The 11,627-nt window shown below is 44.9% G+C and overlaps 1 protein-coding gene across 1 annotated transcript in view; it reads right to left on the bottom strand.

The window, feature by feature from the left end:
- Positions 1 to 10,739, bottom strand: part of klhl14 (kelch-like family member 14) — a gene marked incomplete at both ends in the record, with an annotated part of 13,557 nt that extends 2,818 nt beyond the window's left edge. The window contains 7 exons of the mRNA XM_080010572.1: positions 508 to 665; positions 1,278 to 1,436; positions 2,454 to 2,644; positions 3,313 to 3,391; positions 3,487 to 3,576; positions 7,762 to 7,883; positions 9,826 to 10,739. Coding sequence (XP_079866698.1) covers positions 508 to 665; positions 1,278 to 1,436; positions 2,454 to 2,644; positions 3,313 to 3,391; positions 3,487 to 3,576; positions 7,762 to 7,883; positions 9,826 to 10,739 — 1,713 coding nt within the window. The remainder of the gene's footprint in view (positions 1 to 507; positions 666 to 1,277; positions 1,437 to 2,453; positions 2,645 to 3,312; positions 3,392 to 3,486; positions 3,577 to 7,761; positions 7,884 to 9,825) is intronic.
- Positions 10,740 to 11,627: the final 888 nt, after the last annotated feature.

Below are 11,627 nucleotides of genomic sequence, written 5' to 3'. Positions count from 1 at the left end.
CAAAGATGTCATTTTTTTTGCGAAACCTCCATTTCACCGGTCCATCTAATACACAGAAATACCCAGTTTTGAAAAATCTCCACCCTGGGAGGGGATTTTCAAAAGCTTCGTTTTCTGTGACCTGAAACGGCGTTTTAGTGTGGACGGGAGGCCAAAACGCAGAGAAAATACTACGTTTTTAGAAATACCCATACTGTATAAGTGTGGACGAGGCTGTATCTTATTTGACCTGATCTTAATAGAGATTTATAAGTAACAATTCTATTCTGGAGAAATATGATTATTTTCCTATTAACCTATAGTTCTTGCAGGTTCTTGTAGAGTACGTGCTAACACCAGCAATCTGGGACTATTTTATTGTCTTTATGATGTTTTAATGCCCATGCGTGAATCTGTGTCAGATGATAGAGGAAAAGATGGGTGGCTGTAAACTTAGGCTACATCCGTGAATAAAATAAAAAAGATATATATTTAAATAGAGACCGGAGTCCCAGAACTGTACTGTACCATGCTCCAGCTGTATCCTCCCACCAGGAAGATGCTGTCGTCCAGGATGGCACAGCCCGGCCCGCTGCGTCCCTCCAGGATGGGCGTCTGCAGGATGTTCCACTGGTCGGCCTTGGGGTCATAGCACTCCACCAGCATCACGTCCAGGTGGGAAAAACCTGCGGCGGGTGGGAAATAAGTACACGATGTAAGTACATTTGCACTTAGTTAGTGCGTAGGTGCATAGGCAAACAGTCCTGTAGAGTTTCTAGTCGGGGCCACGTTTAATGAACTTGTGTTTTTATAAGTAGCTTTTCATTTCGATGCATTTATTCATCTTTGCTTTTATATAACGTCTTTTATGCCTCGTGTGAAGCACCTTCAATTGCTCTTGTGTAAGAAATGTGTTCTATACATACATTTCCCACAGCAAATATAACTGTTATGTGAATGCAGCACGTCTTGCACGAGGCTCCAGAAATGAGTGTGGATTTCGACCAGTTTTGTTTGTTCTGATGATTAAAAAAAGGCCCGAGCCGGGGTTTCACCTGGCAGAGCGCGAACCATTAAGGCTAAGTCCTTCCCGCAGCCGGCCCGGGTTCGAATCCGGCCCGAGGCCCTTTGCTGCATGTCCTCCCCTCTCTCTCTCTCTCTCTCTCTCTCTCTCTCTCCCCCTGCCTTTCCTGTCTCTACATTGTCCTATCCAACAAAGCGGAATAATAAAGCGCAAAAAAAAAAAAAAAAGCATTAAAAAAGAAATTAATATATTTTAAAAAAGCCAGCGCCCATACCTTTCAGATGGTTTCCCCCGATGGCGTAGAGGCGGTCGTTCATGCCGGCCAGTGTGTGAATGGCTCGCTTTGTGTTCATGTCCTGCTTGCGAGCCCACACGTCCATTACAGGGTCGTAGCAGTAGAGCCAGGACACGTACTCTCCGTTGTGCACGCCGCCTGGGAGAGAAGGAATCGGGGGGGGGGGGGGGGGGGAGATAAAAATACTCCATTAGTACAGAGGTTCTAAATAAGCAAAGGCCAACAAAGGCACGCCTGCACCGTTCAAGAGGGAACAAAGAATCAGGGTCAGTTTGGATGTATGGGTTCTTCTTCCATCTTGTTAGTGTTTAGTTTTATGTAGAAAGAAAGAAGAAAGAAGAAACAGTCTTTATTCGTCACGCGTATATTGATGATATTTCATGTTTCTTTTTTTTTGGTCACTTTTGTTACTTTTTAGGTTTATATTTATTGTTTATCAACGGTTTATTGTGTATTGCTATTTTACTTTGCAGTTGAATGTGAGGTTCAGTAATGTATCTATCCGTCCAACCATCCAGCCTTCCATCCATCCATCCATCTATTTAATTCTTACCTTTTTCGACTAAGATTATAAGTGAGATAGTCTTGTGAGGTTTAAGATATTAGAAAAGAAAACTTTCGCTTTAAATGTATATATTTTTATCAGTGTTGTTTTTTTTTTGTTTTGTCGCTTGTTATTGTTATTTTCCCTATTTCTGTTGTAATCCCACCTTGGAGGGGATGGGAGGGTGCAAATGAGGGGAGGGGGCGGTTTCAGAAATGAGAGATTACTTGTGATGTCTGCCTATTCTTTGAAATTAAAAAAAAAAAAGGTTAATTAAAGAAGTGTGCTTTGAAAGATAATAATATATTTGCATCGGTTAACTGGGGTGAATTCCATATAAATGTTTTTTGTAAAAGGATACAACCTCAAACTCTGAAAATCTCAAACCTCCGATCTATTAAAGGACCGTACAGGTGTCAAAGTGAGTCTTAGTCCATTTACTATGGAATAATACAAATTGATGAACATTTCCATGATACATATTTCCTCTATTGATGACAATAACGTCTGAATCGGAATCGGATGTCTCTCGCAGACATCAAGGTTATATTTAATATAACGAGGAAAACAAATAAAGATGTAACACATCAATAGTATCTGAGTAGCCCGACCTGAGATGTATATCTTCCCGTTGTGCACGGCTCCGGCGTGGGCGGCGAGCGGCTGCGGCAGCGACGACACGTAGTTCCACTCGTTGCTCTCCATGTTGTAGGACTCCACGCTGGACAGGTAGCCCGCCTCGTTCCTGCCGCCGATCACGTACAGGTACTTCTCCAGGCGGCAGGCAAAGAAACTGGCTCGCCTGTCAGCCAGACAACATCATTAAAACAAACAGAGACGGATTCGGAGGGTACCTTTTAACAGATGTGTCTTCGTGAGCTGGGAATACTTCACAGGAAGGATCAAATTAGCGCTGACGCGTAAGGGCGACAAAAAAATAAAATAAAAATAAGTATCGGGACGCTCGGTTTTGGCGATTGTATCGTGAGTTTGCATTGTTTTGTTGTATTTATTTATTTATTATTGAATAAATTATTATTATTATGATTATTTTTATATCTATTTTTGGACTTTCAGAAAACAATGATTTCAGATGACGTAAGGTCCAAAGCTCATTTTCATAATTAAGATTATGAAAATGTACTGAAATGCTCACTATTTAGGAAAAACAATTGTCAAAATAAATTGTTAAAATTAGGTCAAATTACTAATCTAAAACTAATAAATAAAATACAAATAAATAAAAACAAAATTGAGTTTTCCTTTAAGCGTTTCAAAACATTTCAAATAATATGTAATATGTAATTGCAATACGAACCATACATTTAATTACCACTGCAATCAGAGGACCCTGTCTATTCCCATCCTCCCATCAAACCACTGTAATCATTTAAAAAAGATTACAGATTTTAAAACGCTCCAAGGATCAGTGAGAATCATTGAGGAAACATAATTTCGATATGGTCTTACCGCTCCTGCATAGGTGGCAGTTGAATCCAGCTGTTGAATCTCGGGTCGTAGCGGCTGACAAAATTAGTGCTGTGCTTTCCTACAACAGAAGCAGAAAGTGGGATCCATGACGCGTACGCTCAATAACAAAAACTCGATCGGCCAAAGTCACAGTTCCTTCTTGCGTTATCATACCGTTGGGATTCCATTGATCCTCTCCACCCAGCAGCAGCAGGAAGTTCTCCATCTCCACCACGCAGTGATGGGCGCTGTTGTAAGGCATTACTGGACAGGAAGGGACAGAAGAGAAACTTGCTCACTGCCTGTTTGAATAACACCCTAAGAATTAAACGATGCATTGAATAATCGGTGACCTAGATTGAACAGGATCACATACGTGGTTCATTTATTATTATTATTATTATTATTATTATTATTATTATTATTATTGTTTAGGTTACTCTACTGAAGGAAGAGAATTAAATTTATATATATATGCAAATACATATATAAATATATAAAACCATCTGAAATATATATCAAATATTATATGTGTATAAATATATATCAAATATTTTATGTGTCTGATTATATGTGTACACATTTTTTCATCGCATTTTTATTTTGATCTCTTTTTATCTTGCACCGTTGAACTCCGGAATTGCACAGCCGAGTTCCTCCGGGGATCAATAAAAGTGTTATCTTATCTCAGCGTATCTTATCTTGCTTTATCTCAAATTAAAAACGAACCCAAAGCTCCCCCCCTGTTGCCACGCCTGTCCATCAGACACTGCGGTTCCGGCGCGGTGGGTGTAGAAGGGGGCCAACGTGTTGAGGGGAAATCGGGGCGGGGGGGGGGGGGGGGGGGCGACAAATTTTCGGGCTTCCAATGACGAAGGGTCAACTTTAGACAAGGATATGCATGCGACATGCGATATCGGCAAACTACACGAACAGAAGACAGTTCATACAGGATGTAGATGTATATATCCTGCTTAAGCTCGTAGATACTGTTTCCCTTTGTCTGTGTTCCTGTGCCTCCCCGCTGAAGTGACCCCATTGAGATGTAGAGAAATGGTCCTAGGTGACAGTCATAATGAACATGATCGCGTTCACTCAATAAATCTTGGGCCCGGCCGCCTTTTGAGCACAAATCAGTGGAATGTTAAAGCCCACCTGTCTGTCTACATCAGTCATTTCCACTGTCATCTCCCCGCCGCCTGATGGATCACAGTTGCTGTAAAATTAGACAGCCTTGAATCTCATTTCTTTCCAATTGGCCTCTCTCTGAAATCTCACTCTAGCAGGGGGTGACACGCGGAGGTCCTCGAAACTGTGAGGGGGGAGGGGGGTGGGGGTGGCGGGCGGGGTGGGCCTTAGATATGAACTACAACTACTACGCACGCTAAAAACACGCTTTTATCTCGGAGGAAGGGGGGATTAGGCTGCGTGCCTCCAGTGCACCGCTGTAGACGAGCAGAACATTCCTTACGTGCTGTTTACATTATCATTCAGTCAGCACTATATTGGACATGGGTGAGCGGCTCCTTATTTGATGTCTAGTGACTAGTACTCATGCTAAAAAACCATCTCATGGTGACATGGAAAGAAGATTACTCCTTGGAAATATGTCATAGATTAAAATGGAAAAGAACATCAGCAAAGGAACATACACACACACATACACACACACACACACACGTGCGCAGGCCGCCCCCTCACCCCCGCGGGCTCCTTAAATACGAGCCAACAAGAAAGTTGGAGGTAGGATTTACCTCTATCTAAATCAGTGCTATTCAACTGCATAATATCGGCGGCCAAATGTGTTACCAGCTTAGAGGGTCTGAGAAATTCAATCATCAATTTTTGCATTGTGGTGAGTATAGCTGCCCTACACAAAGAACGAGAAATCCCAAAAACCTTACGCCTCAAGGCCATAGTTCTTCTCATTATTTCTGTCACTCTTCTCCAGCTTAACATTAACCAATACATTTCTAGATCACACTCTCTCAGGTTTTATTTTCTTAAAAGGTACATACCGTGTGTGTGTCGTTGTACTCATTTATGGTTTAGATGCCTAGTCATACGGCTGTCGGTGCACTACCCTTCAAATGCATTCAAAGGGCCGTTCTGCATTAACGCCAGGGCCACATTGGGCCCGCGGACCGCCGGTTGAGCGGGCCCGGTCTACACTGTACCTAATTGCACGTTTAAATGGAACCAGACGCTCTCATTCTCCTTGCATTTAACAACGCACAGCACTGTTTCACAAACAATTATCCCAAAGAACATGTGAAATTAATTCCTCCAATCACCCTTCCCCTGAAACCCCCCCGGGTGGGTGGGTGGAGGGGGTGCAGGACTGACACGGGAGGAGCCGTCGCCCAGCCACCCGGCTCCGAGCGAGATGGACGCCGTCGCCGGGGTCGCACAGTGAGCTCCGGGGCTCACTAGAGGGAGTCAGAAACCTCTGCATAGAGCCGCCGTTTGGGGGTCGCTTCAACGACTCCGCGGCTAATGCAGCACCATGGCTCCTCTATCCCACCATTACTGGAGCGTCCCACTGAGACGCATTCCCCCTTTGTTCTAAACCCCCCCTGCGTGACGGCTCGCTTGTAAAAACGCTCGGTTTTTTATCTTTCTCGACGTTTAACGACACGGATTGGAAAAACACAAGAAACGAAACAAACCCCCCCCCCCCAAAAAAATCAAATAAGCAGCTACGGTCCGTCACCGCGTCTGAACGTGCGTCCTCCTCCTTTGTCTCTCTCTCCCCTGCGCTCGCCTCCACGCTGCCGTGGGTACGCTAGATGGCAAACTTCACACTGGAATCGGCGGGCGGCAGACGCCCCGGCGCGACGTGAAGGGATCAGATTCCTCCTAAATTGTGTTGATGAATGTCTTAATCAAAGTCTGTCCCTCTCAGGTTTCGCCTCATTGAAAAGTTATGATTGAATGTTAATAATCTTCCATTCCACATCCATTGTGCGGAGGCTACATCAGATGGCCACAGATGTGTTAAGGGGATGATTTTGCAGTTTTGTCCTTCCACTCGGCCACGGACCATTTGCGTGTTAACTTTTTTAGTGTGGAAATCTCTGTTGACCTTTCGCTTGATGCAGTTTGTACTTTGGCTTTGATGGGAAAATGACTGTATATATATGAATATACAGTACATACAGTATATAGACCATATATCTTGCATATAGACTTTGACTACTATGCTATAGTGTCTTCACAGTTCCAGACAGATCTTCAGACCCAACACTTCTGAGACTATATCTTATTCACAAAAGGTGCTGCTCTTTATTAAAATGATATGTTCCTAACACACAAAATGGGGAGCCATCACACCGCAGAAGGTCACGGGAAGAAAAACCTTTGCCGTTAAGTGAGAAGCCAAAGGCCCCGGGGTGGAAATGACAGCGTGCGGCCCCGTATGGTTAATATGTAAGAATGGAGAGGTCGTGCTGAGCTATAGCCTCAACCAAAACAGAGGACAAAAACTCAATATGGCCTCCGATGATGATGATGATGATGCAAAGGACAAACAGGGTTTTCCATTAGGCCTCGTCTTGACCTTTTGAAATACAGTGCCGCGCCTCAAAAAGGTCACAAGAGACAGTGAGGGAAGGCGGCGCAGACGCTGACCAGGGGCACCAGAACGAATATCCGCCAAAAGGGTTCTATATGTTCTCCATTCTACGGTCCCGGATCTTGTTGTTTTTGTTATTTGGGGAATATCCGTTTGGCTTTAATATTATTTTGTGAAAATCCTATTATACAGTTGTACTCTCCCCCCCAGCCACTGCAAATTGTGGGCAGCTAATTGACTTAGTTTGATCAATTCTGTCCATCTTGGAAGGGTTACTAATCCATCCCAGCTGTATATTTGCCATTTAGACGACCGTAAGACAACGTGAATGGAAGGATTTCGCTGTATTCCAGACTTGATCTGTCTCTTCGGCTTCCCCAATATCAATTTGAGTGCGACATCGTAAAGATAATTTCATTACGTGTACTGCTGTGTATTGGATAATTCAAACTCATTTCCTTGTCAATTTTGTGTCGAACATCAGGCCATTTATACCGTGTTGAGATGTAATGTCGTGCGTTATTGTTCCATCTCCGCCACAATAGATCATTAGATCCAAACAAATTTGACCAGGCATCTTGCCAGGATATTTCAGCGACAACAACACTAAAAAAAAAAAAAAACCCACAGGAAACCGGGCGTGAAACTCCACAGCAGTGTGACGTCCCACTATGATTAAAAACTTATATTAAAAGTGATAGTGATACATCATTACCTCAAGGATTTAGGGAACTCCTTCCCTGGAAATTAACCTGTGTTAAAGGCATCCATAGGAACAACCCTTTCTCATCATAAAAAAAAAAAAAAAAAAAAAAAAAGGCTCACACAAGACGCCTCGGGTGAAAGACGAGGAAAGGTGGTGCCTCGTTACTCACTTGTGAGGATTTTCCATGTCTTCTTCTCGTCGTCGTAGTACTGGACCAAATTACTAGGGAGGCGATCGGGTCCAGGAGGTAAACCTCCCACCAGCAACAGCATCCTCTTATTGGAACGGATCCTGCAATGTGGAAAAAAGACGAGGGTTTAGAAAATACAGAACAAAAAGCCATGAGGTGAAAACTGGAGTGTGCAGGAGCCGTAAGGGTCAATAAATCCTATGACAAAATGACTAGAACCATAAATCCTAGATGCAAATAATTTGCTCACAAAATGTACTGTGTGAATAGCAATGAATGAGTTGCTCTGGTAAATTCAACTTTCCAAAAATACTGTATATACAGTACGTAGCATCTCTTTAGAATGGACAAATGAATGCCTGTATAATGTATTTCTGAGTTTATTAGACTTTTCAACCAAAACAGGTTTTAACTACTTATCCTTTTGAGAGGTTATTGAATAGTTTTTTATCCTCTAAATAATTGCTCTATATATTTCATGTTATTTCGTATTATTTTGCAGCTTACGAGGCTGTAAGCGAACAAACCCGTCCATACAACGCCCCCAAACCAAACCATTGGCTGCAAAAGTTCATGTGACATCCGCGAGCCAATTGCCAGATATTTCCTGCTGCGTGTTAATATCAAATGCAGCCTCAGAAGAACATTAACACACACTATCTGGCCCCAAATGAAGTTCAACAGAAACCTTAACACCCGACAATTAATCACAATATGCGCCATAATATTAACAAAAAACAGTTGGCATTTACATTCAGTGGTTTCACCCAATCATTTTTTTTTATTTTACTTTGGTATGCTTGGCTAACTTACGACCCCTACTGTGCATTCTCGCTGCTCCTGGCACAGAATATGTGTTTGGGGGTTATTCTCATGCAAATGAGGCCCTGGACATAGATAATGGTGATTAATTGAGAGGAGAGACACACTGCCATATGAAACTAATTATTAGGATTCCTCACTCCCCCACATACACATGCAGAAAATACATATGATGTTGTTTGTTTTTGTCCACATATATGTATATGAATGTGTCTGCTTAGTCCGTTTTTCCAAATCACTATCACTTTTTTGAACACGTGACAGTGACATTTAAGTCGTCGGCGGCCAAAGGAAAATTCTGCAGAGTGGTTGTTCCCTTTATTCTCCTCCCGTTCTCCTCGCCATCGGTGTGAAGAAGACACTCGGCCCGGGCCCTGTTCCCTCCATCACACTCTATAAACAACACCTGACAACAGCCCCATCAATCAATCACTCATCTCCCCGACAACGCCTGTCTTTTTTTTACCAGCTCCGAAAGTGCTGATCATGACAAACGTGAAAGCGGGTTATGCAGCGTGGCCCATGCATACATGTGCGTGTGTGTGTGTGTGTGTGTGTGTGTGTGGAGAGGGGGGGCGGGGGGGGGTTTGTCACAAGCACACAACCTGGATGAGAGGCGGTGACTGCCTATCCACCTCAAGACAACAACCTATTTACTTTATACACTCAAGGTATGAATTGATACTGAACGGATAACTGTGTTGCTTTAATTAATCACAAAAACATCACGAGGTGCAGCGAAAATGAATTCAGAGCATTTCAAACTGTTTCCATGACTTTGCTCACAATGCAAATGTGGGAGGGTCGCCTGGTTTACTGTCCGTCATTTTTCGGCATCCCAATACTATTTCCAAAAATACAGAGAGCGTACGGGAGCTCAACCCTTTTGTCAGTGGACACCGTCTGAAATAATAAAGCCTTACAGCGCCAACAACTCTCTCTGACTGTGAATGAAACCTCAAAACACTGAATGAACGTGGCACGTTCAGGAAGGGCTGAGATGGATCAACACCTACAACCACTAGCTGATTTGCTCACATAAACTCATGCTTTTGTCCGTTGTCTAATGCCTTGTTGTTTGCCTACATGTGTTTTTCGTGTGTGTGTGTGTGTGTGTGTGTGTGTGTGTGTCTGTCTCTGTCCATGCATTTGAGTGCACATGGCCACGTTTACTTTGTCTGTGTGTGTGTGTGTGTGTGCCCAGTTGAGTTCCATGCTCACCTGCTGGCCATGGTCTGCCTGCAGTGCTGCCTGAAGGGCATCAGGTGGTAGTTCATGGCGTCCAGCAGGAGCTTCTGGCACACCGGGTCACTCCTCATGAAGTCAACCGACTGCACCCTCTCCACCAGCTCGGGGGCAGGTATGAGGGCGAAGCGAAGCCTCTTCATGAGGTCCGGGGCGTAGTGCATGCGAGTCTCCCGGTCATGCTCCAGCCAGAGCACTGACATCTGGAAGAGCGCCAGCTCTGACTCCACGGGCGGCGGCAGAGCGTCCAACATGGCGCACATCTCCTCAAAGTTCAGCAGCAGCACGTCTTCCACCAGGTACTTGTTGGCCAGCTTCTTGGTCTCGTCCAGCCCGTGGAGCGCGGCGATCTTGCAGATCTGCTTGTAGTTCTGCACGGAGATCTGGTCGTTCAGGAACTGCACGCTGAGCTTGGTGATCTGCGGGATGTTGAGGATCTTGCTGACCGAAAGCACCTCTTCCACGGTGTCCAGGGAAAGCGTCACGTTGGCAGTGTACAGGTACTCCAGCACTAACCTGAGTCCAATGGAGGAGCAGCCCTGGAGAACCAAGTTATTAATGGGCCTGGCGTTCGTGGTCACCAGTTTGTCGTCGGGGGAGGATGAGGGCGTCCCGCTGCTCGCCTGGTCCCCTTTGCTCCCTTCATTGTTGATGATGTTGTGAGAGGAGAAGAGAGACCTGAAGTACTGGGAGCAGGACGCCAGCACTGCCTTGTGGCAGTTGAACTGCTGTCCCTGGGCAGTGAGAGTCACATCACAGAAGAGCTGCTTCCTCCAGAGCAGGTTGAGCCCGTGCAGCAGGGTGTCACTGTGCGTCGGATCAAAGGTGGAGGTTCTGTCACCAGATCTGGACATGACTTCCTCACAGTGGACACCACCTGGGCAACACATAAAGCATGCAGGTCATCTGTTATGTGCACAATACATCACCAGACATGATATGTTCATATTATAATTCCATTAGGAAGCCGGCTGATAAGTCCTTATTATTTTTGCAATATTGATTATATCCCTCATCCATCCCACTGGAGATAACCACCATCACCATGCCGCGCCATGCGTAATTCTATATCCAGTGCTGGTTCCGGGCTTCAGCTTGGAGCTCTGGTCGTAAAGCAAGAGGCAGAAACGCAGCAGTTCCGACGTCGTGCCACTCCTGTGCATTATCCCAGGACAACGCGGTGGAAACAGGGGCCGCAAGGTTCGCCAGAAACCCGAGATGGAGACGCTGCAGACGCCGCTTCCCCGTAACGCGAGTGAAGTTGATGTGGGGAAGGGGACCGAGGAGCCCCAGCGCGGTGCACGGACAATACGCAGCATTCACCCAACACTTATCCTCGTCTTTCTCTGCCGGCACCCCCGCAACGAGGACATTGCACAGATGTTGTTTTTTGGTTTTTTTTTGTTTCGTTTTTTTGTTTTTTGTTTTTTAACGCACGGAGTCGTGCAAAAAAAAAAAAAAAAAAAAAAGCAATTAGTTTCTGTTGCAGCCTTCCCATCCTCCCCGAGTCGGACGACGTGAGTATCGGGACGTATTCATCGCGGCGCGCATCCCCCTCGACCGCATTTTCCTATTTAACGTACATTAAACGCACGCGACGCCTCCGCGGTAAAATCGTATTTCCGAGCCGCGTAATCTCCGCCAGCTCGACGCAAACGCGCGTCCGCGCAAACGCTATCGCGACATTGTGCCAACGCAGAAGAAATAAATAAATAAATAAAAAACGCGACTAAACGATAATCGGCGCAACTTACCCGACTTGTCTTGACGGAGAGAAT

The sequence above is a fragment of the Zeus faber genome (assembly GCF_960531495.2).
Source record: "Zeus faber genome assembly, chromosome: 12".
NCBI lineage: Eukaryota > Metazoa > Chordata > Actinopteri > Zeiformes > Zeidae > Zeus > Zeus faber.
The sequence above is the reverse complement of the archived record's forward strand: the minus strand, read 5'-3'. Positions and strand labels throughout refer to the sequence as shown.